Source organism: Rhinopithecus roxellana, chromosome 12, assembly GCF_007565055.1.
Source record: "Rhinopithecus roxellana isolate Shanxi Qingling chromosome 12, ASM756505v1, whole genome shotgun sequence".
NCBI lineage: Eukaryota > Metazoa > Chordata > Mammalia > Primates > Cercopithecidae > Rhinopithecus > Rhinopithecus roxellana.
This window is the reverse complement of record NC_044560.1, coordinates 44,082,372-44,110,056: the sequence shown is the minus strand read 5'-3', so window position 1 is coordinate 44,110,056 and position 27,685 is coordinate 44,082,372. Positions and strand designations below refer to the sequence as shown.

General features: G+C 37.6%; 1 protein-coding gene across 3 annotated transcripts in view; it reads left to right on the top strand.

Annotated features, from left to right (window-relative positions):
* RAVER2 (ribonucleoprotein, PTB binding 2) overlaps window positions 1–27,685 on the top strand; it is a 94,180-nt gene that overhangs the window by 16,433 nt on the left and 50,062 nt on the right. For 2 of the 3 annotated variants that reach the window (XM_030913395.1, XM_030913397.1), the window contains exons 2-4: window positions 7,333–7,399; window positions 16,670–17,139; window positions 20,434–20,625. In XM_030913395.1, the coding sequence (XP_030769255.1) occupies window positions 7,333–7,399; window positions 16,670–17,139; window positions 20,434–20,625 (729 nt within the window). Of the gene's footprint in view, window positions 1–7,332; window positions 7,400–16,669; window positions 17,140–20,418; window positions 20,626–27,685 lie in introns of all 3 variants that reach the window. The other variant, XM_030913396.1, reaches the window with a different exon arrangement.

The window sequence follows — 27,685 nt, the reverse complement described above, 5'->3', positions numbered from 1 at the left end:
AGCCTAGGAGATTGAGGCTGCAGTGAGTGGTGATCATGCCACTGCACTCCAGCCTGAGTGACAGAGTGAGACCTTGTCTAAAAATAATAATAATTAAATGAATTTACTAAAATTGATACATGTAAGGTCAATGTACAAGTATAGATGATATTTCTATGTACTAGCAATCGCTAGGAAATTAAATTAAAAGTCAGATTTTACAAATGGACTTCAAATAACATCAAAAATGTCATATGCAATAAAAAAGCTAATAAAAATGTGCAAAATCTCTATACTGAAGACTATAAATATTTCAGAGAAGAGTTTAAGAAGACCTAAATGAATGGAAGAACATTCCACATTTGTGGATTGGAAGACTCAGTATCATTTAGATGTCAGTTGTTCCCAAACTGATCTATAGTGTCAAGGGGTTTGTTTTGTTTTTTGAGACGGAGTCTTGCTCTGTCGCCCAGGCTGGAGTGCAGTGGCGCCGTCTCGGCTCACTGCAAGCTCTGCCTCCCGGGTTCACGCCATTCTCCTGCCTCAGCCTCTCGAGTAGCTGGGACTACAGGCGCCAGCCACCTCACCCGGCTAATTTTTTTGTAATTTTAGTAGAGACGGGGTTTCACCGTGTTAGCCAGGATGGTCTTGATCTCCTGACCTCGTGATCCACCTGCCTTGGCCTCCCCAAGTGCTGGGATTAAAGGCGTGAGCCACCGGGCCCAGCCAGGTTTTTTTTTTTTTTTTTTAATGGAAACTGATAAACTGATTCTAAAATTTGTGCAGAAATGCAAGTGACCTAGGATAGCTAAGATACTTTTGAAGAAAAAAAAAAAAAGTTGGAAGGCTTACACTACCAGATTTCAAAGCTTACAAATAATTTATTTAGTGTGATATTGGTACAGTGACTAGACAAGTACACTAGTGGAACAGAACAGAGTCCAGAAATTAACCCACAGAATATAGCAACTTAGTAGTAGAAAGAATAGTCTTTTCAACAGATGATGCTGGGGCAGTTTGATATTCCAATCAAAAACATTGAACCTTGACCCCTACCTAATACCACTTAGAAATATTCTATTAAGATGGATTATAGTCTAAATGCAAATGTTAAGACAATAAACATTGCAGAAGAAAAGGTAGATCAATGTCTTCATGACCTTGGGTAGGTAAAGATTTCTTAAAGAGGTCCCAAAAGGCATTAACCAGAAAAGAAGATATTATATGATAGATGGGACTTTGGCAAAATTAATGTCTTCTCATCAAAAAGACATTACTAATAAGTCAGTAGGCAAACCACAGGCTGGAAGAGGATTTGCAATACCAATATTTGACAAAGGAGACTGATATCCAGAATTTATCATTAAATTCTACAAGTTGGCTGGGCGCGGTGGCTCACGCCTGTAATCCCAGCACTTTGGGAGGCCGAGGCAGGTGGATCATGAGGTCAGGAGATTGAGACCATCCTGGCTAACATGGTGAAACCCTGTCTCTACTAAATATACAAAAAATTAGCCAGGTGAGGTGGTGGGCGCCTGTAGTCCCAGCTACTCGGGAGGCTGAGGCAGTAGAATGGCATGAACTCGGGAGGTGGAGCTTACAGTGAGCCAAGATCACACTCACTGCATTCCAGCCTGGGCAACAGAGAGACTCCATCTCAAAAAAAAAAAAAAAAAAAAAAAAAAAAAAAAAAAAATTCTACAAGTTAATAAAAAAGATAACCCAGTTAAAAATAGGTGAAAGATGAGAACAGGCATTTCACAGAAAAGAAATATCCAAATGGCATATTAAAAGGTCAGTAATATAATTGTAAATCAAAGAAATACAAATTAAGGTCATTGTTGGAATACACCACTCCCACCAGAATGGCCAACATTAAAAGACAGGCAAGACCAGGTGTTTGCTAGAAAGTAGAGCAGTTGGCACTCATATTCTGCCAGTAAGTGTGCAAATTGGTTGCAAAGTTTTGGAAAACTGGCAGTTTCTCTTAAGGATAAACATTTACCAGCTGGATGTGGTGGCTCATACCTGTAATCCCAACACTTTGGGAGGCTGAGGTGGGCGGATCACCTGAGGTCAGGAGTTCAAGAACAGCCTGGCCAACATGGAGAAACCCTGTCTCTACTAAAAATATAAAAATTAGCTGGGCATGGTGATGGGCGCCTGTAATCCTAGCTACTCCAGAGGCTGAGGCTGGAGAACCACTTGAACCTAGGAGGTGGAGGTTGCAGTGAGCCAAGATCACGCCATTGCACTCCAGCCTGGACAATGAGAGTGAAACTCCATCTCCAAAACACGCACACACAAACATACACACACCCCCACCCCTACTATGTAATTTAGCAATTCTATTCCTTAGTATATTCTACTTAGCAATTATACTCCCAGTTCATTCTTGATAGCCCCGAACTAGAAACAGTTCAAATTCCCATCAATAGGAGATGAGTTAAATTGCCATATATTCCAAAATGAATATTGTACAGCAATAAAAAAGAGGATTTGTTTTGTCAGATATCAATATTTATAAAGCCTTATTTAGGACAGTGTAATATTAGCACAGAATAGACAAAATGTCCAATGAAACCAGAAGCAAGAGACAAAAATATCCATGTATATCTTGGAACTTGATATATGAGAGAGACGGCCTTGCAGATCATTGAGGAAAGGATGGATAATACAATTATGGTGTCATAACAGTTGATTACCCATAGGGGAAAAATATAAAACTGTTTTCCCTTATGGGAAAAGGAAAAAAAAAAAAAAAACTTACAGCACACAAAAATGAACTCCAAACTCACTAAAAGCTGAAATGTAAAAGGAAAAAATTTAGAATGATTGAAACAAAATAAGATCCCTTTATGACCTTGTTTAGGAAAGGACTTCTTAAGGCACAAAAAGCCTACATTTTAAGGAAAAAGATTGATAAATTTGATATTATTAAAATGAAAAACTTCTCTTCACCAAAAATCACACAAATAAACACAATGACCGATTGCACCGTAGGAGAATACATTCACAATACAGTTAACAACAAAAGGTGAGAATTCAGAATATATTATTTTAAGGATTTGGTTCACAAGACTGTGGGGGCTGGCAAGTCCAAAATCTGTAGGGGATGCCAGCCAGCTGGAAACTCAGGCAGCTGTTGATGCTGTAGTCTTGAGGCAGAACTTCTCCAGGAAACTTCACTTGTTGCTCATAAGGCCTTCAACTGATTGGATGAAATCCTCCTCTCCCCAAGGTAATCTCCATTGCTCAAGTCAACTGATTATCGATATTAACCACATGTACAAAATACCTTCATAGCAACACCTAGATTAGTGTTTGATTAAGTAACTGGACACTGTAGCTAAATTGACACATAAAACTAATAATCACAATGCCCTACATTATTTATTAATCATGTAATGGAAATTAAGACCACAGTGAGACACAATTTTATATCCATTAAATTGACACAACTGAAGTCAGTTAACACCAAGTATTGAAAGGAGTGGATCAGCAGGACTTTTATCTACTGTTGATGGGACTGTACGCTGGTACATCATTCTGGCAAGCAAGTTGGCACTTCCTTGTAAAGTTGATCATTTGCATACGTACACCACAGGAATTTCTCTCCTTGAGGAGCTCTTGCACATGAATGCCAGGGGATGAGGGAAATTTACAGGAATGTTATGGTAGTTTTTAAAAAATACAAACAGTGAACAACAATCTGGAAACAAACCAAATAATCAGTCATAGTAAAATGGATACATAAATTATACTATAGTCACAGAATGGCATAGCAAACAGCAGTGAATAAATGAATAATGGCCAAGTGGAATGAGTGAATTTTAGAAACATAATATTGAGTCTAAGAATCAAGGCACAGAAGATTAAAAATAACACAATACCATTTGTATAAAGCTCAAAAGTGAGTAATACAAAACAATATAATGTTTGGGGCCACATGCCTACGTACAGATAGAGACCTACGTGTAAGGAGGAAGGTGGAGGAATGGGATAGTGAAGGAATGCAGAGGTGGATGCAAGTGTTGTCAGTGTTCTAGTCAAGTTTGGTAGTGAGTTTCTGGGTATTTATTTTGTTTATTACTGCTACTAATAGATGTTTGATGTTTCATCTTTTCATTTTATCAAATTACATAAAAATTAGAAAATGAACAAAAACATGTGCTTCCATTTCCAGTCCAAAGCACTGAAATTTAAAAGTAGTGTGCTTTAATCTATGAAAACATTTCTTAAAACATTTTTTTAAAAACTGAAACTAAGTCTGTGAAGGGCTTAGAAGATAATGTAATTCAGGTTTATAACTAAGGCCATGCTTCATCGAAGAGGTCTAGATCAACTGGAACAATGGTTAACTTTTTTGTTGAGGGTGGGGTGATGAGGTCATTGACTGCTTTGCCATGGAAACTATTGATCGTCTCTCTAGAAAGCGTTTCATATGTGCAAAACTTGTCACTTAACTTCAGCAGGAGATACTGAATCTGGTGTGGAAATAGGTTACTAAAGCTATCTAATACCAATTTTTATTAACTTGACATTGGCAGTCAGATGACGAAGTGTTTTCATCAAAGGTGCTACTTCATTCCTTAAAATCAGTAAGTTAGTGGAAATGTTATAAAGCTACGTTAGTATAGGGAGGCTCTAATTTTAGTCTTTTTAGTTATGTGTGATGGAGCATAGAATTATTTTGGCAAATGGTTATTGGGACTCTCTTTCAGGTTTTAAGTTTTTAATTTGGCCGACTTACCAAGGCTCAAATTGAGGGATGACCCACTTTTGCCTGGGTCAAAGCAACCAGGGCATGGAGAAAAATAATTGGGTTTTTCTTTGTAGGAAGCTTTGTGAGGTTTCCCAGTTGGCAAACTCTGTATCCCACATCTGATACGTAGAAGAGCTATGAGTAGAAATATGGGTGTTTTCACCATAAAATTTCTAAGTTGCAAAATGCACTTTTGAATACTTAAGCTCTCTTAGGTAATTCTCTTAGCTGAATGAGTAACATAACGTGCCATTTGTTTACAGATGCTTGATAATGTGAAGAGCAGTATCATGTTTTCTTTATCTAGCATTTGATGGCTGTTAACCAGTGAAATGAGAGATTAGATTCTGTGCAACTAAAAGCACACACTGGATCCCTTAAAAAAAAACCGTGTCACCTTCTATATAAAGTATTAAATTAGTTGTTTGGCGAGATGCATATGTTATGCTATTGAGACAGTGATGTTTTCTTAATAAAGAGTACAGTAGATGTTTTTGTAAGTTCAAGAAAATGTTGAAGCTTACAAGATAAAAATTACCATAGTAAGGCCGGGCGCGGTGGCTCAAGCCTGTAATCCCAGCACTTTGGGAGGCCGAGACGGGCGGATCACGAGGTCAGGAGATCGAGACCATCCTGGCTAACACGGTGAAACCCCGTCTCTACTAAAAAAAAAATACAAAAAACTAGCCGGGCGAGGTGGCGGGCGCCTGTAGTCCCAGCTACTCCGGAGGCTGAGGCAGGAGAATGGCGTGAACCCGGGAGGCGGAGCTTGCAGTGAGCTGGCATCGGGCCACTGCACTCCAGCCCGGGCGACAGAGCAAGACTCCGTGTCAAAAAAAAAAAAAAAAAAAATTACCATAGTAATATGTGAACTGATCTTTGTAATTGAGCATAGTACCATATGATTCAGCAAGCACTACTTTACAAAATTGGTAAGTGTATGTATTTTTAAAAATTTCTAATACTGGCTGGTAATAAAGAATACTAAATTATCAACTTTATCTTTCATATCATAGGGGATTATCTTTTTTCACTCAGCTTTGTTTTTATACTTTGCCTATCATATCACTCTTTTTTCCCTCTTGGGTTGGGTTAAAAATAAAAAGGAGAATATTTTTCAACTTCTAACTGTCTTCATATTTATCCATTTCTACATTACTTATATGATTACTTATTAGGGCACTCGTGGTATTGCTTTTATAACTGTTAATGATAGTGTACTGTTTTTAAAGTTAATGCTGGAGCAAATAAGTCAATATGACCTAGAGGTTGAGTGTCATCCTTGGAGCCAGACGGATAGAGTGAATCTCCTCTCAGCAAGTTACTAGCTATACGTCCTTGGCAACTTTACTCTGTTTTTCCTGATTTTTAATAAAAGTGAGTTCAGTGCGTGATACCTTGTAAAAGCTAAACAGATGATAACTATAATAATAGCAATAATAAGATTATTATTGAATTGAGCATTTTCAGTTATATGCTTAACATAGTAGCACCTGTGTCTGTTTAGCATATTCGTTTGCAATATAGAACAGGTTGGCTGTAACTCCAATCTGGAGTCAGAATGCCTACCTGTGTGAGGGTCTAGTTCTTTTGAATATATTGTAACTGCATCTGTTATGTATTATGAGTAAAATGTTTCAGGGTGACGTACTGATTTAACAGCAAAACAATTATATTCAGTCTAATGTGTGTTTGAGTGCCTACCATATGCAAAGCAATGCAGGTAATATATAAATATGTAAATTACAGTTTCTGTTCCTAAGTACTGTCAGTTTAACAGGATTAGGGAAATAAAGGAAATCTACTCTTTTAGGCACCCAAGTGGATAGAGGTTGTGCTATCAGAAAAAAAAGTTTAGGCTATGTTAGTAATAGAAGCAGAATGAACCATAAACCAGTTTAAACATCTTGGGGAGCCAAGGGGAAATAAATGGAACTGCTTGCTATGCCTTGGTAGTTGGTTTTTTTCATATCTAGGGATCTCTAAGTTAAGGTTTACAATCGATTATATTTTTATATTTTTACAATTTATTTTTTCTACATGTTTGTGCTATAAGCACCTACGGGTATATTACTTGTTAAAAGCTGTATATGTAGCATGCAGAAATAGAAATAAATATAATATTTATTTCCTCAAGAGAGGCATACATAAAGTTATGACCATTGTTAGCATAAAGGAGGGAGAGGTCACATTCTGTGGAAAATTATCAGAAGCAATTTCATGAAAGAACATTTGAGCTGAGATTTCATAAAGATGCGTGTGATTTCAGGCAAAGTTAGGGAAATTTAGTGACATGTTTACCTGGTGCTACGTCAAGGAATAAGTGTGAGTAGAAAGAGAACGGTGCATGGTGTACTCATGAGATAGTGAATCTTCCATTTGAGCAGGATTGGGGGCTATGTGTAGGATGTCTGGTGAACCTGGAATACCTGTAATTTAAGTAAGTAATGGGGATCCATGAAATAATTTTTTGTTTTTACATGGGATATGGTGGTGGTAATGGTGGTAGTGGTGGTAGGCTAATAGAGCTAGATTATCTAGTAACTGCATTTAGGTGTTTATTGAATTCATGTTTTTTTCTCTTTCAGGAAGTTCATGATTTGTTGAAAGACTATGACTTAAAGTATTGTTATGTGGACAGAAATAAACGAACAGGTAAGGTTTCTATTTTAAGTATCTAATTTCATTTTGATTCTCCATATGCTCATAGAACAAAAAAGCTTAGCGCTTTTCATACTTAAGCTAATCATGGAATTTTTAAGTCTTAAATCATGCAAATGTAACCCACACAATCTGTTTTCTGAAGGTAATATTGGTATCCTAAATATTAATTACATAAATGAATATAGTATTACTAGAGACTTATGAATTGTTATAATGAATGTTCTGTTACAGCGAATGTTCTTCATAGGCTCAAAGTTCCTTGGTTTTAATTGTATATTACTGACTTAGTGAATAGATTGTATGACTTGACCTTTAGCTGGGGAAATTGAGAAACTCACTTAGGTTTTCTGGGTATTAGTTTTATATCTGTGAGATTAAAAGACTAGATTATTTCCTTTTTGTGCATGTAATATGCAGCTGTTTAAAAGCATCCTTTTGAGACAATAAAAATAAAGTATGGAGGATAATATAATCACTATGTACACATCCACTCCCAAATTATCAAATGGTAGTATTTTGTCTTTACAAAGTATATACATAGCTAGAGCCCTCATGTATATCTGTTGAATTTCTTGAGATTAAAAAAAATTGAAATTCACTTTCTACTATTCTGATTCCTTCCCTCCCAGCCTCCTTGTCTAGGGGCAAGCACTTATGAATTTGGTGCATATTTTCCAATTTATGCAATTATATTGTGATAGTCATTAAAGCTGTTCACAAATTCTTGTTCTTTTTATTCTGAGCACAAGGTAAGATAGTACTTACCTGCGCCTCTTTGAAGTTGAGAGTGGACTTGTGATTTGCTTGTTGATGAATGAAGTGAGAGTGGAAATGACATGTATCCCTTCCAGGTGAAAGATTTCAGAACCTGCATGTGATTTCCTGCTCACACTTCCCTATGCTAAAGTAATTGGGGAAGGTAACAGAACCTCTTTCAACCTAGGTCTCAGAGTGACTATGATGAGCAAAATGTCCTTCCTTCCTTAGCTTCAGCATGGGATATGCAGCATGAATCAGATGAAAGCCTTTTGTTTTGTTATGCCATTGAGATTGTGTTGTGCAGAAGTTTGTTACCACAGTATCTTGACTAACCTGTAATTTTACCATATGTACCTATATATAATTAATGGTAGTCTCTGTTTTAAGCTTTTTCATATGTGGTATTCTAATATATATTTCATTTAGCAACTTGCTTTTTTTTTGGGTTAACTCAACGTTGTTTTTCAGATCTTTCCACATTGATATATATAACTCAGGTTCACTGATTTAAGCTACTACATATAATTATCATGTGAATTTATTACAGTTAGTGTATTTGTTACTGATTGGCATTCAGGAAGCTTTACCTTTCTCAGTATTTCAAACAGTGATGCAGTGAATAGCCCTTTAGTTGACTACTAATATACGTTTCAACTCTTTCTCTGTAACTGAAGCTCTGAGTCATAGGTGTGCACAATTTCAGTGTTACTAGGTATTGACAACGGGATTAGAGGTAACAGCCTTCACAGCTCACACAGAGCCAGGAATAGTGCTATTCCCACTAGTCAGGATGATAAACCTCAAAATTCATGGGGCATCAGAAGGAATAATCAGAAAGTTTTTGTCTCAGGAATGGGAAAAATTAACTCGAGACAATGATGCTCTTGTCCTACGTAATGAAACTTAAAAACAAGACCAGAACGGATCAAAGTGCTTCCTCATAACTTAACCGTATCCTGGAACAAAACTCAAGAATATTTGTATGTGTCCAAAACATCTGACACCCAACAAAGTAAAATTTATGGTGTCAGACATCCAATAAAAAAGTAGCAGACATGATGAAGAAGCAGGAAAACCTAACAAAAATCAATCAAAACTGGCCTAGAATTGACACAGATAAATTAATAAAAATGGACATTGAACCAGTTTTTATAATAGTGTTCTGTATGTATAAGAAGTTATAGTAAGATTGAACATGGTAAATAGAGACATGGAAGATATAAAGTATCCAAATCAAACATCTGGAGATGAAAACTACAACATCTGACATGAAATACACTGGATAGGATTAATGGCAGAGTAGACGTTGTGGAAGGAAAAATTAGTGAACTTAAAAACAATGATGTAAATGATCCAAAATGAAACACAGAGAGAAAAAAACTGTAAAACATGAACAGAGTATCAGTGAACTGTGGGACAGCTTCAAGAACAATTAGAGTCCCTGGGGGTAGGAATAGTTAAAAAAAAATTTAAAGAATTAGTGGCTGAAAAGTTTTAAAATTTTGATGAAAATTCTAATCCCAGAAATCCACAGAGCTCAACCAACTTCAAGTACAAAAGCATGAAGAAAACTACAGGGTACGTTGTAATCAAATTGTTTACAGTTAGTGATAGAGTGTCTTAAAAGTAGCCAGAAAAAAAGTACACATCATTAATACATTTAGCAGGACAAAGATTAAGATGACCATAGATCTTGGAAACAACACAAGCGAGAAGACCATAGAGTAACATCTTTTCATTCTTTACCAAAAGAAAAAAAAAAAACAGGTCAGCATAGAATTCTTTACCTATTGAAAATATCTTTCAGAAACAGTGATGAAATAGAGATGTTTTTCAGTCATGCAAAAGCTAAAAGAATCATCTCCATTAGACTTGCACTATAAGAAATACTTAAGGAAGTTCTACAAGCAGGAAGAAAATTATAGATGGAAATCTGGACCTACCCAACAAAATGATGAATACCTGATATGGTCATTATGTGGGTAAAGACTTTTTTCTTAATATTAAAATATCTTTAAAGTGTAATTGACTGTTAAAAGCAAAAATAATAATATTACATCGTGAGATTTGTAACACACGTAGAAATAAAATATGTAACGGCAATAATACAAAGGCTGGGAGAGGAGAAATGGGATTACACTGTTTTCAGTCTGTTATACAGTACATGAAGTGGTATGATACCATTTGACACTTGACTGTGATAAGTTAAAGATGTATACTGTAAACCTTAAATCACCAGTTAAAATCACACAACACAGAAATCATTAATTGTATTAAATGATTTTTCCTTGGATTTTGGGACCTATGGTGTTTGTGGAAACATGTATAATTAATAACTCAATTGATAAAAGATGGTTACAGTTTTTTTTTTTTTTTTTTTTTTTTTTGACACGGAGTCTCGCTCTGTCACCCGGGCTGGAGTGCTGTGGCCGGATCTCAGCTCACTGCAAGCTCCGCCTCCCGGGTTCACACCATTCTCCTGCCTCAGCCTCCCGGGTAGCTGGGACTACAGGCGCCGCTACCTCGCCCGGCTAGTTTTTTGTAGTTTTTAGTTGAGACGGGGTTTCACCGTGTTAGCCAGGATGGTCTCGATCTCCTGACCTCGTGATCCGCCCATCTTGGCCTCCCAAAGTGCTGGGATTACAGGCTTGAGCCACCGCGCCCGGCCGAAAGATGGTTACAGTTCTAAACTATAACCTTGCAACCAGAGCTTTCTGTGGTAGATATGAGGAAAATATTATAGTAAAATAGGATACATTAGGGGAAAAAGTTTTGGCACATTCTTGCCTTCAAATTGGACCCAATAATAAACTAAATAGTAGACCACGCAATGACTTTTAAAAGAATTGGGACCAATTGTGGGATATTTAAATTTCACAGGGAAAATAATAATATAATTAATCCCAAATTCCCTTCCAGCCTTTTTTCTGTAGAGTGACATCTACCATTTCCATAAGAACCAGTGTGTGAATTTATTTATTTATTTATTTATTTTTTTAGAGAATTTGTGGTCTTGGAAAAACATGGAAGAAGCTATAGAACAGAAAATGTGACCTCCTTTCCCTACTGCCTGAACTTTTAAATTTGTTTCGTTATGTTATTTAAATTCTTCCATAAAACCTGAGTTGAATAAATGCAGATACCTAAGAAAAGGAAAAAGAGATTTTCAGTTTTAAATTTAGTTGATTTATAGATGCATTTATTTATTCATTCATCTAACGCAAAACTTCTACCATACGTCATGCACTAAGATAGTTGGTGGAATACTTTCGTTAGTAATTTAGGGAGCTCACAGTTTAGTAGGGTAGCAGGCATCTAAGCAAATAGAGTACGATGTGGTGTGATCTATGCAATAATCCGAGCAATGTTCAAGATAGAGAGGTATAAAAAAATAAGGAATGGTTAACTCTAAGAGAGGACCTGGGAAGGCTTCCTGGAGATCATCATAGAGTAATGCATGGACTGAATTTGAAAATCAGCTAAAAGGTTCCAGGTATCCTAAGGTATGGGGAGTGATGTTATAGGCAGGGGAATTAAATGTGTGATATATGGATACCTGAAATAACTGGATCTCTACAGGGAGCTACAAATATTTCAGTGTTCTTGGAGAATAAAGAGCTGTTGTGGAAGGGAGGAAGTATGGCAGTTAACGAGGCTGGAGTTAGATATAATGGGCATTGTAGAGTGTGATTAACAACCTGGCACTCGGCTTTTTCTGTGAGTAATAGCAAACCTTTGCATTTAAGGCAGTAAACAGGCACAATTAAACTTCTGTTTTTTAGAGATCACTTTATTGTCACTGTGGAGAAAGGATTAAAAAAAGAAAAAGCTAGAGGAATGAAGAAAGGAAGATGGATTCAAGACCCATTAGACAGGTGGAATTTGAGGATTCCTTTTATATGGGAAATGAGGGAGACAGAGTTTAGGTTAATTCCCAGGTTTCTGATTTGTGAGTGTTGTGTGACCAGCTAAAATAGGGAATAAAGGAAGATGAGAAGTATTAGGATTCCTTTAAATTATACTTTAAGTTCTGGGGTACATGTGCAGAATGTGCAGGTTTGTTACATAGGTATACATGTGCCATGGTGGTTTGCTGCACCCATCAACCTGTCATCTACATCAGGTATTTCTCCTAATGCTCTCCCTCCCCACCCCACACTCCCTGACAGGCCCCGTTGTGTGATGTGCCCCTCCCTGTGTCCATGTGTTCTCATTGTTCACCTCCCACTTATGAGTGAGAATATGCAGTGTTTGATTTTCTGTTCTTGTGTTAGTTTGCTGAGAATGATGGTTTCCAGCTTCATCCATGTCCCTGCAAAGGACATGAACTCATCCTTTTTTATGGCTGCATAGTATTCCATGGTGTATATGTGCCACATTTTCTTTATTCAGCCTATCATTGATGGAAATTTAGGTTGGATCCAAATCCTTGCTATTGTAAATAGTGCTGCAGTAAACATACATGCACATGCGTCTTTATAGTAGAATGATTTATAATTCTTTGGGTATATACCCAGTAATGGGATGGCTGGGTCAAATGGTATTTCTAGTTCTAGATCCTTGAGGAATTGCCACACTGTCTTCCACAATGGTTGAATGAATTTACACTCCCACCAACAGTGTAGAAGTGTTCTTATTTCTCCAAATCCTCTCTAGCATTTGTTGTTTCCTGACTTTTTAATGATTGCCATTCTAACTGGCGTGAGATGGTATCTCACTGTGGTTTTGATTTGCATTTATCTGATGACCAGTGATGATGAGCATTTTTTCATGTTTGTTGGGTGCAAAAATGTCTTCTTTTGAGAAGCGTCTGTTCATATCCTTTGCCCACTTTTTGATGGGGTTGGGTATTTTTCTTGTAAGTTTGTTTAAGTTCTTTGTAGACTCTAGATATTAGTCCTTTGTCAGGTGGATAGATTGCAAAAATTTTCTCCCATTCTGTGGGTTGCCTGTTCATTCTGCTGATAGTTTCTTTTGCTGTGCAGAAGCTCTTTAGTTTAATTAGATCCTATTTGTCAATTTTGGCTTTTGTTGCCATTGCTTTGGGTGTTTTAGTCGTGAAGTCTTTGCCCACACCTATGTCCTGAATGGTATTGTCTAGGTTTTCTTCTAGGCTTTTTATGGTTTTAGGTCTTATGTTTAAGTCTTTAATCCACCTTGAGTTAATTTTTGTATAAGGTGTAAGAAAGGGATCCAGTTTCAGCATTCTGCATATGGCTAGCCAGTTTTCCCAACACCCTTTCTTGAATCGGGAATGCTTTCCCCATCGCTTGTTTTGGCAGGTTTGTCAAAGATCAGATGGTTGTAGATGTGTGGTGTTATTTCTGAGGCCTCTGTTCTGTTCCATTGGTCTATATATCTGTTTTGGTACCAGTACCATGCTGTTTTGGCTACTGTAGCCTTGTAGTGTAGTTTGAAGTCAGGTAGCATGATGTCTCCAGCTTTGTTCTTTTTGTTTAGGATTGTCTTGGCTGTGCGGGCTCTTTTTTGGTTCCATGTGAAATTTAAAGTAGTTTTTTCCAATTCTGTGAAGAAAGTCAATGGTAGTTTGATGGGGATAGTATTGAATCTATAAATTACTTTGGGCAGTATGGCCATTTTTATGATGTTGATTCTTCCTATCCATGAGCATGGATTGTTTTTCCATTTGTTTGTGTCCTCAAACAAAAGGACATTTGTTTGTGTCCTTGAGCAGTGGTTTGTAGTTCTCCTTGAAGAGGTCCTTCACATCCCTTGTAAGTTGGATTCCTAGATATTTTATTCTCTTTGTAGCAATTGTGAATGGGGGTTTCCTCATGATTTGGCTCTCTGTTAATCTGTTATTGGTGTATAGGAATGCTTGTGATTTTCGCACATTGATTTTGTATCCTGTGACTTTGCTGAAGTTTCTTATCAGCTTAAGGAGATTCTGGGCTGAGACGATGGGGTTTTCTAAATATACAATCATGTCATCTGCAAACAGAGACAATTTGACTTCCTCTTTTCCTAATTGTTTTGTTTTTGTTTTTGTTTTTTGGCAGAGAGAGGATGAGAATTGTGAGTTATGTTTGGGAGTCAATATGAAGATGTATGTGGCACTAAAGGTTAGAAACATGGATTTGGGGGTTATAATGGTATAGGAGGCCTTTTGCAAGTCCTCAGATGAGGTTATTTTGCTCATTGCTTTCATAGCCCCTCATACTGCCCCTTTGGTAACACCACATTTGTAATTCTTTGTTAAACGTCTGGCTTCCCCTATTAGATTGTGAGCTCTGTGTTGAAAGGGATCTTACCTGTTCTGTTCACCAAAACATTTCCAGTGCCAAACTTGGTATCTGGCACATGATACAGAATACATGGGAATGGGCATGATTGCCCCCAGAGGAAGAGGTTGTAGAGTGAGAAAAAAGATATTCAGCAGCCACACATTGAGTAACATGTGGCCACACAGGTGTTACTGTATGTGACTCTGCCAGGAAGGCCCCCCAAGGAGTACTACCTTACAGGTGTGAGTGGAGGACAGAGAGCTAGCAAAGGAAATAGAGAAAAGAGCTTGGATAGTTATAAGGTGAATCAAGAAAGAGTACATCAAGATGGAAAGTTAAGAAAGGCCTAGTGCAGTGGCTCAGGCCTATAATCCCAGCACTTTGGGAGGTTGAGGTTGGTGGATCACTTGAGGTCAGGAGTTCGAGACCAGCTTGACCAACATGGCACCACCTCGTCTCTACTAAAAATACAAAAATTAGCCAGGTGTGGTGGCAGGCCCTGTAGTCCCAGCTACTTGGGAGGCTGAGGCAAGAGAACGGCTTGAACTTGGGAGGCGGAGGTTGTGGTGAGCTGAGATCGGCACCACTGCACTCCAGCCTGGGCAACAGAGTCAGACTCCGTCTCAAAAAAAAAAAAAAAAAAAAAAAAAAAAAAAAGGTAGAAAGGGAATGATTTATAGGTTCAAATGCCCTGAGAATTCGAGTTAAATATGACCTGAGATTTTATGGACTGATATGAGAACATAACCAGTATTTACAAACTGTTGTTGGCTTGTTTGTTTGTTTTAGGGAAACAGAATTAAATGGTATTTTATGTCAGCATAAGGCAAAAAGACAGAATCAAAATCAAGCCTTTTTAAAAAGGTTGTTAGAAACTAAGAGATAGTCTCTCAATAAGGGCAGTAAAGCCATTTTTTTCTCATTTTTTGGAAAAGAGATGTTGGAACAGTTAGCTGTTCCTTTGGCAATAGTTTTCTTGCATGTGGGGCATGTGTTAAATAAAAAATGTGTTTCTTTAAATGTTAGCATCACACTCAGTATGGTGAGAGACTGTTACTCGGAGAGCCGCATGGCACTAAGACCAATTGAGGACAGGGCAGTTGACTGAAATGACAGGCAGAATTGCCCATGCTACTTAAATTACATCTCTGTCTCTTGCTATATCCGTATTTGCTGTATACAACATATTGTCATGCAGTTCTAATTGAATTTGGGTAAATTAAATGTTCATATGGAAGTAACTTCACTATATATTTCAGAGGGAGGGAGGAAGAACTTGTAGAGAGCAATTTGTAATTTGTGGATTGCTATGTATTTTTTTAATGGGGGCTTTAAACTTTTCCTATAAAATTGCTCAAAACCTTTTATATTCTTTTATTACAAAAGGTAAACACATAAAATGTAATTTTACCAGATATGAATGTACATAATATTTCATTAACCTAGAATGTTATATTTGTATTACGTTTCCAGTTATATAAATTGTCATATGCGTTTGTTGCTTGATGCTAGAACAACTTCATTAGATAGACAGGACAGATTATATTTATTGTTTTATGAATATTCAAGATCTTGTTTTAAGATCAGAATCCTGTAATCTTTTCATTTGATATTATTCATCAAAAGTGTACCAAATTATAAGTGTCTGTGTGTTATGTCAATCTAATCTGATATTAAGGAAATACATAAATTGGAGAAAGAAATGGCCTCCTTTATACATTTTGATGTTTTTGCTGTACCTTCATTTTTTCAGGTCCTTGCTGTCAAATAGGGTCTTTTAGAACTCTTTCTAGGAAGAAAGAAAGATTTTGTAACTTCATTTTTATTTCAGTGAAGTTTTATATAAAGCCTTCATAAAATTTTGTGTCATAGGTTTTTAGGTGGGAGGAGATCAAATATGTGTGCTATTGGAAAAGATTACCAAAACCCCCCCAGAATATTGTCAGATTAGGAGTGAAACTCCTAATATATTATTAGGATTAGTGAAACTCCTAATATAATCCCTGTACTTTCTATTTTGGGTTACTGTTGATGAAGTTAGTTTAATGGAGGTGTCAGCATTTAAAAACACAGTGAAATAGAATTAAAAAATCACAATGCATTACATATAGTAGGGATATTAACTCATAATTTTGTTTCAGAAAAAAGTATATGTTTATGTGTACCAGGTCACAGAAGTAAGATGTATTTCTTACTGTGTTTTCAATTTGAAAACACTGGCCTAGAAAACTCTTTAATTCATTTTGTTATCTTCCAGCCTTTGTTACCTTATTGAATGGGGAACAAGCCCAGAATGCAATTCAGATGTTTCATCAATATTCTTTTAGAGGAAAAGACTTAATAGTCCAGCTTCAGCCAACAGATGCTTTGCTGTGTATTACCAATCTACCCATTTCTTTTACATTAGAAGAGTTTGAAGAACTTGTTCGTGCTTATGGAAATATTGAGAGATGTTTTCTGGTCTATAGCGAAGTTACTGGCCATTCCAAAGGCTATGGATTTGTGGAATACATGAAAAAGGACTTTGCTGCAAAGGCTAGATTGGAGCTATTGGGTAAACAGTTGGGAGCATCAGCACTCTTTGCACAATGGATGGATGTTAATCTATTGGCTTCAGAGCTCATTCATTCTAAGTGCCTTTGTATTGATAAACTGCCCAGTGACTACAGGGATTCAGAAGAGCTGTTGCACATTTTTTCCAGTGTCCATAAACCTGTATTTTGCCAGGTAGGTATTTTAAAGAGATTATTGGAAATATTTTAAAATATATACATATGTATCTAATCTACATACACTCACAGATTTATCATACCTGTATGATTAACACAATGGATAATTTAACTCTGCATTATTCTGTAGGGAAGACTTTGATCTCATGGGAAATTTTAAATCAGTTCCTCTGTTTATGGGCCAAAGTATATTGTTCTGTAGTTAAGTATGCCTTAGCAAATCCATTGCTTGCTCATTCACCTCATTCCATCCATTCGTCCCTCCATTTTTCCATCAATCCATTCATCTATCCAACTTCTATTTACCATCTTCTGTGTGCCAGACACTATGCCAAGTGTCGGAAAGGCAGAGAATGGAAAGATACTCTATCTCAATGCCTCACAGTTTTGTAGAAGAGACGGACAAGTAAGCAAATAATTGCAAATCCTATATGAAGAGTGATATAATGGAGGATAGAAAAGTATTATGAAGTTTAAAAGGAATGTGTAGTTCTATCTTAATGTGGTCACGGTAGGTTAGATATCTAGAGAAGATCCTGAAAACTGATAACACTGGCAAGACTTTTCAAGCACTTTATCATAGTAAAATTAAATACATTCTAATAAATAAATATATATATATACTGTATATAACTCTTTTCCTTACAGAGTTTTGATAGGAACTGATCAATTATTTCTCTCGTTTTTCTCCATTTCTTCCTTCTCCCTTTTCCCTTTTACTGCACTCCCTTCCCATCCACGCTCCTTTTCCTCTTACCTCTCGTTTCCTCTCCTCCTTTGTATTTTTCTTTAATCATACATTTGTTGATTTCCTAGTATTGCAGTAAAAATTTTGGAGTTGGAGTACCTATCTATGTATATAATTAAATATATTATTTAATATTAAATATATTAAAATGTATATATTTATTATTTAACTTGATAGTTAAAATTGTATTTATCATGTATAACATGATGTTTTGAAGTATATATACATTGTGGAATGGCTAAATCGAGCTAATTAACATATGTATTACTTCACATAGTTGTCATTTTTGTGGTAAGAACACAACATCCACTCTTGTAGCATTTTTCAAGAATACCATATGTTGTTATTAACTGTAGTCATCATGTTGTCCAAAAGATCTTTTGAACCTGTTTCTCTTACCCAACTGAAATGTTGCATCCTTTGACCAGTATCTCCCCAAGCCCCGACACAAATCGCCCCAGCCCCTGGTATCCACTATTCTACACTATACTTCTATGAGATCAACTTTTTAAGCTTCCACACGTGGGTGAAATTTTGCAGTAATATATATTTTTAACAATTTTTTTGAGACAGGATCTTTCTCTGTTGCCCAGGCTGGAATCATGGCCCACAGTAGTCCCACACTCCTGGGTTCAAGCGATCTTCTTATCTCAGTCTCCCAAGTAGCTAGGACTAGAAGTCCACATCACCATGCCCAGCTATTTTTTAATTTTCTTTTTTTTGTAGTAGAGACTGGGTCTCGCTATATTGCCAGGCTGGTCTCAAACTCCTGGGCTCAAGTGATCCTCCTGCCTTGGCCTCCCAAAGCTCTAGGATTAGCTTATTGATATGTTCTTCTTGAATACTAAGAATTATATAATGTTGTCATCCTGTGGCCTTTATTTGAGGCCTTTGAAACAGATGTAAAGAGAAAAGCCATTTATCATAAATTGTATTTGAATTGTGAACCTCAGGGTTGGAAGAGCCCTTAGAGATTATCTAGTATAGCTTTACATGTCATAGAAAATATTTGCTACCATTTTTTTGAGTGACCATTTAGCTTCTGCTAAAATACTTCCAAAGAGTGGAAAATTAACTAGATCACAAGTGAGACCATTGTGTCGTTGAGTGACTCTCATGTTGAACTGAAATAGCCGTCTCTGAAACTACTAATGCTGTGGACTTAAAATGATTTTGTTTTTTGAAAGACTTAAAATATTATAATTTATACCGGCATAAAGATCATTATAATGAAATAGAATAATAAAAAACATTTGTAAAGTTTTCAAAAGATTAATAAAGCAGCTTTGAGATGGCTCTTTATCAGTGGGTCTGTTAACTTCAGGCTCTTTTGCATGGTAGGTTGGCATAGACTATATTAAAGACACAGCCTTTTACCTTGTGGTCAAGAGACCAAAATGATTAATTAATGGCTTTTACAAACCTGATTTTAAGACCTGGTTTGGATTATAAGAGGAATAGGGTTGTTAGAGAAATGTTTACAAGAGGTAGATGTTTTTCCTTTACCTGTGTGATTGGAAAAAGCTTTGGGTAGGAAAAGATATTTGATGACAGTTTTTAAAGGAAGAAATAATGTGAAGGAAAAGATAGAAATCTGATCTAAATATACAAGGAAGTAGAAGAAAGATAAGCTTCAAAAACAAGAGAAAAGAAACTGAGAAGGACTGAGAAGTGATTTAGTTGTAATATCAGCTTATGAGATGGCAAACCCAAATAGAAGTATTGGAAATGTGTCTTCTCAAAGACATACTAAGCTGAATTTTGTGTCATTTATCACTTTATAGTGTGAATGTATTTAAGATAATTCAGACGTGTTCAAAACCTAGAAACGCTTTAGTGTCTTATCTTGTTCTTATTTTTGCTCTTTGTACTAGTCTTTTCAGATCCAGGACTTTAGTATCTTCCTTTACAGTCTTACAGGTGGGTGACTGGAAATAAATCGAGTTCTACATGGCAGGAGTTTATTTAGGGCACATTCAGAAATAAAAGTTGTGTGTTGCCTTTAATAAACCTGGGGCACAGTTTTCCTAAATAAGGTTTGCCTTGGTATACTTGACTAAATTCCTGGGATCTTCCTAAAATAGTGAAATAAAAATGAAATGTTCCTCCTACCTTCTCTTGATAATAGTAACTTTATTTTCCATTGATGTGTGGTCAAATAATTTGTTCAGTATGTTTCACTGTCCATGTACCTGGTGATTTTCTTTTAAGGAAAGGGGTAATTATTGTGTCCTCATATTTTCCTATAAATTAACAGTTTATATGTTTCTTAATATGTTGAGACTATTGCCATTTGGGCTTTTACTGTTGAAATAAATAAGAAAATCAAAGAATTGAATAGAGACTTGACAGGCTCCTATCTTCCTGTCTTCAGGAAGAAGTACATCTAAGCAATTAGTAAACATTTTCATAAAGAAAGAATACATTATTTCCACCAGTATCATGCTCCAATGCACTTGTTCTTGAATTTGAAAATTATATATTGTAAATAAATGTTTCTAAGTAAAGATCGGAATTACTGTTTAATAGAATGTATTGTATCAGCTTGCACAGGATGAAGGTAGTTACGTTGGTGGCTTTGCAGTGGTTGAATATAGCACTGCGGAGCATGCTGAAGAGGTCCAGCAGGCAGCAGATGGTATGACCATCAAGGGCAGCAAAGTCCAGGTTTCCTTCTGTGCCCCCGGAGCGCCAGGGCGAAGTACATTAGCAGCATTGATAGCGGCTCAACGTGTGGTAAGTTTTTTCTCTTTCTTTCTCTTTTTTTAGAGTGTAGAAAATTCTAATACTGTTTTAATCTATCCAATCTAGCCAAAGTAATTGATTGTCAAGTGCACTATCATTGCGTTTCCATCACACTGAAGACTTTCCTTTTTTAAAAAAAAGTTAGTTAAATGGTTTCTTTGTTAAGTCAAGCCAAAAGTCATTACCAAAAAAAGAAATTGTGTTTAGTAAAGTGTATTTATCTTGAGAAATTTTCGAAGGAATTTCATTTATTCAGCAAATATTGACTTCCTCTTGTGTTCTAAATTTTGAGTGTAACATGCCTCCTTTTTCTTTTTCTTTTCTTTTTTAAGTTTTGAGATGTAGTTTCACTCTTTCACGCAGGCTGGAGTGCAGTGGCGCAATCTCGGCTCACTGCAGCGTCTGCCTCCTGGGTTCAAGCAATTCTCCTGCCTCAGTCTCCCAAGTAGCTGGGACTACAGGCACATGCCACCACGCCCGGCTAATTTTGTATTTTTAGTAGAGACAGGGTGTTGGCCAGGCTGGTCTGAAACTCCTGACCCCAGGTGATCCGCTCACCTCAGCCTCCCAAAGTGCTGGGATTACAGGCATGAGCCACCACACCCAGCCGCCTCTTTTTTCAAGAAGTTTTCAGAGGAAAATACATGCCTGCTTTTTGCTTACATGGCACATTGTGCTTACTTCTTTATAGTAACTGTCTACTCATTCTTCTCTACTTCTATAGCCTGGGGAATCCTTGGAGATGGAGACTATACCTTCTTCACAGTTTCTACCCTAGTACTTAGCATAGTAAATATTTGTTAATTGAATGAAGGAAGGAATACACTTTTGAAGGAATTGGGAAAGACTTTATGCTGAAGGTGACATTTGAGTGTGACATTAACGAATGGATGAGATATTGACTTGTGTTGCTGAGAAGTGAATAGGATTGCCAGAGAAATACAGATTTTTGCTGGAGATACTTACACTAAAATAATCATTCATTGTTTATCTGAACTTCAAATTTAACTGCACATTCTGTATTTTTACTTGCTACATCTGGCAACCCTAAAATGGGAAAGTGAGTAGTCACTCTAGGTGGAACAGAAACACTTACACAGTGGTATGAGCTGAATTTACATGCTTGAGGAGTGGTAAGTGGTCTGGTTGCAGAGTGCATATGAGTATGCTTAGATGTAGGTTAATGCCAAAGCAAGGAAGACTATTGAGTACTCAGCCAATTATATAGGTATACATGTGCCACGTTGGTTTGCTGCACCCATCAACTCATCATTACACTGGGCGTTTCTCTCAGGGCTGTCACTCCCCCAGCCCCCCACCCCTCGACAGGCCCCGGTGTGATGTTCCCCACCCTGTGTCCATGTGTTCTCATTGTAACACAATGAGTAATGGGATTGCTGGGTCAAATGGTATTTCTAGTTCTAGATCCTTGAGGAGTTGCCACACTGTCTTCCACAGTGGTTGAACTAATTTACACTCCCACCAACAGTGTATAAAAGCATTCCTATTTCTCCACATCCTCGCCAGCATCTGTTGTTTCCTGACTTTTTAATGATTACCACTCTAACTGGCGTGAGATGATATCTCACTGTGGTTTTGATTTGCATTTCTCTGATGACCAGTGACGATGAGCAGTTTTTCATGTGTCCGTTGACTGCATAAATGTCTTCTTTTGAGACGTGTCTGTTCATACCCTTTGCCCACTTTTTGATGGGGTTGATTTTTTCTTGTAAATTTGTTTAAGTTTTTTGTAGATTCTGGATATATTAGCCCTTTGTCAGATGGGTAGATCGCAAAAATTTTCTCCCGTTCTGTGGGTTGCCTGTTCACTCTGATGGTAGTTTCTTTTAATGCCCTAGAAGAAAACCTAGGCCATACCATTCAGGACATAGGCATGGGCAAAGACTTCATGACTAAAACACCAAAAGCAATGGCAACAAAAGCCAAAATAGACAAATGGGATCTAATTAAACTAAAGAGCTTTTGCACAGCAAAAGATACTGGGGTTTATAACCAGAGTTGCTTGAAGAATTAGGCCTCGCTTGTTGTCACCATTTCTTAATTTCCCATCTCCCTCTCAAGTTTAATGCAATGTAGTTTCTGCCTCCACTATTCAAGTGAATTTGTTCTCATTAAGTTAATGGGGGTTTTTTAAATATTCAGATCTAATGACTACATTTCAGTCTTTTATTGGTCGGTCCCTTTGCAACATTTAAAACCTTCTACTGACTGGGCACGGTGGCTCATACCAGTAATCCAAGCACTTTGGGAGGCCAAGGTGGGAGGATTGTTTGAGCCCAGGAGCTCGAGACTAGTCTGGGAAACATGGTGAAGCCCCTGTCTCTACAAAAAGTTAGCTAGACTTAGTGGTTTGCACCTGTTAGTCCCAGCTACTTGGGAGGCTGAGGTGGAAGAATAACCTGAGCCCAGGAGTTTGAGGCTGCAGTGAGCTGTGATTATACCACTGCGCTCCAGCCTGGGTGACAAAGCAAGACCCTGTCTCAAAAACAAAACAAAACTCTCTACTACCTTGAATTCTGCCACACCATTCATTTTCCTATCTGCCTGTGTGTTCTTTCCCTAACTTATTTTTTCTCCCTAAGAGCTGATATCAGTAGATTTCCATATTTGGCCTTCTCATTTTCTTCCTGTTATTTATGCCTATTAGTGATTACTTTCAAGCATATAATTTTAGACCAAACTGCTCTCAGTACTAAATTAATATTTCCAAAGGATTCTTAGACATTCCCACTTCATGCTATATAAATAGTTCAATTTCACCATTTCAAAGAAGACTATTTTTTTCTGGGACTTGCTTTTCTATGTTCTATAATATCTATATATGGCATCAGTTCATCCAAACTAAAAACTATGTGAATCAAAAACTCAGTTAATTGTGATTGGTCTCCCTCACCCACTTTCTAATGTAAATGTCAGAAATACTAGCACATCATTTCAATTTCATCTCCTAAGATCTCTCAAATCCTTGGGACCTTGTCAGCATCTTAATTACTTCACTCAGAATCTTATCTTTTCTCACCTCTCTGATTAGAATAATTCCCTATGTGGTCCCATGTCGTTAGTCTTTCCCCTTCTAATCCATCTTGCACAGTGCACAGGAGAGATCTTTCTCATCCTCAAATCAGCTTATGTCATTCTCTTGCTTAATATTCTTTAATGCCTGCTTAAGTTCACCTTCCTTAGCATGGCATGCGGGCCCTTTACGGTCAGATAGTAGTGACAGTGAGAAATCTCAGTCTTAAAAATAAGGTATTCTAGATAACATTTTCTATAGGTTTTTGGTACATATCCTTTGGAAATACCAAGTTTTCTGAGTTTTTTTAAATATCATAAATAGGTGCTGAACTTTATCAGAATATTTCTATAACTATTGAGATAATCGTGATTTCTCCTTAAGTTCATTAGTGTCATTTGAGAGTTACACATTCTGTCTTTATCCTGCTGGTGATTGTCCCTGTCCCTAACTTTTTTTTTTTTTTTTGAAATAGAGTCTTGCTTTGTCGTTCAGGCTGGAGTGTGTGGCACAATCTTGGCTCACTGCAACCTCTGCCTGCCGGGTTCAGGCAATTCTCGTGACTCAGCCACCTGAGTAGCGGAATTACAGGCATGCACCACCACATCCAGCTAATTTTTGTATTTTTAGTAGAGACAGGGTTTCACCATGTTGGCCAGACTGGTCTTGAACTCCTGACCTCAAGCGATCTGCCTGCCTCAGCCTCCCAAAGTGCTGGGATTACAGGGGTGAGCCACTGTGCCCGGCCAATTGTCCCTAACTTTTTAACATGCATAGGTTTATCAGAACTTCTGTCTACCCACTTATTCTCACCTCCATCTGCTTCCTCCTTCCTACTATACCTATCATCATGTTGGTGTCTACATTTTTACATTAGGATAGTCTTAAATGTTTTTGGGTTGTTTTTATGGTTGTGTCTTTGCATATAAGATTAAAATTACGATATTGCATACCTCAATTTCAACATATTATATAATAACATCTTGCATTTATTTCTTTTCTCGCTGGATTGCTTCCTCCTAGGGCATTTCGAAAGATAGTATTCTTGTGGTAAAAACTTGAGAACTTGTATAGTTGAGAATGTTTTTATTTCTTTGTGATATTAATTAACTTAGATTAATTTAAAAATCTAGGCTCAGAGTTCTTTTCTTACAATACTTTGAAAATATTAATTCATTATCTTCTTGAATCTAATGTTGATGCTTTGAGAAAGAAGATTATATTGATTTGTTTCTTGTTCCTTTAGAGATATGTTCTTTTTAAATGGAAGCTTTTAGAAGGTTTTCTGTTGTTGTTATTGGCTGTGATGTTCTTAAATGTCACACAAAGAAATGTGACTAAGTGTGTTTTTTCTTTAGAAATCATGTTTGGGAGACTGTGAACCCTTTCATTCTATGCTCTTCAATTGTTCTTTAATAATGGGAAATTTCTCAGCCATTATTTCTTCAAAGATCTTATTTTCTTCTCCTTCAGGGACTTCTAATATCACAGGTGCTGATGCTTCTACCTCCATTTTCTTCGCCACCTAGCTTTTCCTTGTTTGTTGGAATTTTCAGTTTCTTTAACTGGATCTTTAAGATCACTATTTTGGGCCAGTGCGGTAGCTCACGTCTGTAATCCCAGCACTTTGGGAGGCCAAGGCAGGTGGATCACCTGAGGTCAGGAGTTCGAGACCAGCCTGGCCAACATGGTGAAACTCAGTCTCTACTAAAAATACAAAAGAAAAATAGCCAGGCGTGGTGGCAGGCACCTGTAATCCCAACTACTTGGGAGGCTGAGGCAGGAAAATTGCTTGAACCCGGGAGGCAGAGGTTGCAGTGAGCCGAGATCATGCCATTTCACTCCAGACTGGGCGACACAGCAAGACTCTGAGATCTCAAAAATAAAACTTACTATTTTGTTTTTTAGTCACATGTATTCTACTATTTAACCTATCTGTTAAAGCACAGGGTAATAATAATGCTTCATGAATTCCTTCAGTTTCTTTATCTATAGAATGGAGATAATACCAACCTTATAGAACTGGCTTTTTGAGGATTAAATGATCTAATTCATGTAAAGTGTTTAGAACAATGCCAAGTCTATAGTAAGTGAGGGCTGCTATTATTTTTTCTCCATACTTATGTTTTTCATAATCTGGCATTTCTCATTGGTAATTCTTTATAACTGCTTGTCCTTCCTTCATGTTATGAGTAAAAATCCATTTTATTTTTGTAATGTCTATTACATTTATTTGACATTCTTATTATTTCCTATTCATGATTCTGCTTTCTGTCTTATAGGTGGTTCAGTTTGTTGCTTTTATTTTTTAGTGACTGCATTCTCCAAATGTCTAGCTATTTTTCTTTTGAATGTATGAATATAAATTTCCTGTGGGGGCTGTCACCTTTCTGTATGTCACTGTTTAGGGGTTGTGGGGAGGGGGATGGACAGAGGGAAGCTAAAGCCTGGTCTTAGCTAGGGTTTAGGGAAGGCAGGCAAGGACCTCAGGGCAGAGAAGTTCTGCCTTCACCATCTAGGCTTGAGCCCAGACCTTTTCCTACCCCAGCCAGGCAGCCCTGCACCTTAGAGAGCCTCTCTTCATTTCCATTTCCACCCCTGCTCTTTTCCAAGTTCTTCCTTCCTCCGCTGTAACTCTTCTATCCTGCAGAGTGGGTGTGGGAGGACCTGAGAAGGTCGGGGAGCTGGGAAGGTTTTCAGTGACCAGCTGGTCTGCCCGCCTAGTGTTATCTTGTCCCCATTGTCTCTGCACTTGCGTGCCATCCTGCTGTTCGTTGGTCCTATGGCTGTCACTGGGGTGATGCTGCTGTTTTCCCACCTTGCTGTCCTGGCCAAGAAAGCCATGCTCTCTGAAGGCAAACACAACTCAAAAGCGCTTCCCTGAATTATCCTGTGTGTGGACCCATGCGCTCTCATGCTCTCTGCTGATGTTTACCTTCACATCTTCTATCTCCCCAGGGGTTTCTCACAGGCTTTATGTCAGTTTCTTGGATGCATCACCTTCTCCCTCTCAATTTCGCAGTATCTGGGTTGGCAAAAGTTTCCAGTTGTCCTTGTCAGTTCTCCATTTTCTCATAGCTCAAAGATTTTATCTTTTATGTAATTATATATATTAATATCCCCATCCATCAAGCTGGTTTTTATTTTATTTTATTTTATTTTATTTTATTTTTTTTTTTTTGAGACGGAGTCTCGCTCCGTCGCCGGGGCTGGAGTGCAGTGGCCGGATCTCAGCTCACTGCAAGCTCCGCCTCCCGGGTTTACGCCATTCTCCTGCCTCAGCCTCCCGTAGCTGGGACTACAGGCGCCCGCCACCTCGCCCGGCTAGTTTTTTGTATTTTTTTTTAGTAGAGACGAGGTTTCACAGTGTTAGCCAGGATGGTCTCGATCTCCTGACCTCGTGATCCGCCCGTCTCGGCCTCCCAAAGTGCTGGGATTACAGGCTTGAGCCACCGCGCCCGGCCCAAGCTGGTTTTTAAAACTGAAAATTATTTCATATTTTTAGGAAGCTACTCGATTGCATGTATGTAAGGCCAGCTCATTTTAATCTCATACTAAATTAATCAAGTAAAGACCTTTATAAAAGAGAAGATTTTGGGCCAGGCGCGGTGGCTAATGGCTGTAATTCCAGTACTTTGGGAGGCCGAGGCGGGTGGATCGCGAGGTCAGGAGATCAAGACCATCCTGGCTAACACAGTGAAACCCCATCTCTACTAAAAATACAAAAAATTGGCCAGGCATGGGTGGCGGGCACCTGTAGTCCCAGCTACTTGGGAGGCTGAAGCAGGAGAATTGTGTGAACTCGGGAGGTGGAGCTTGCACTGAGCCGAGATCGTGCCACTGCACTCCAGCCTGGGCAACAGAGTGAGACTCCATCTCAAAAAATAAAATAAAATAATAAGAAGATTTTGAATTATAAGGCAACCCACATTATTAAACTTCATTTTATTTTTATTTGAAGTTTTTATTTGTAAAATACAGAAACAGGGTTTCACTGTGTCACCCAGGCTGATCTTG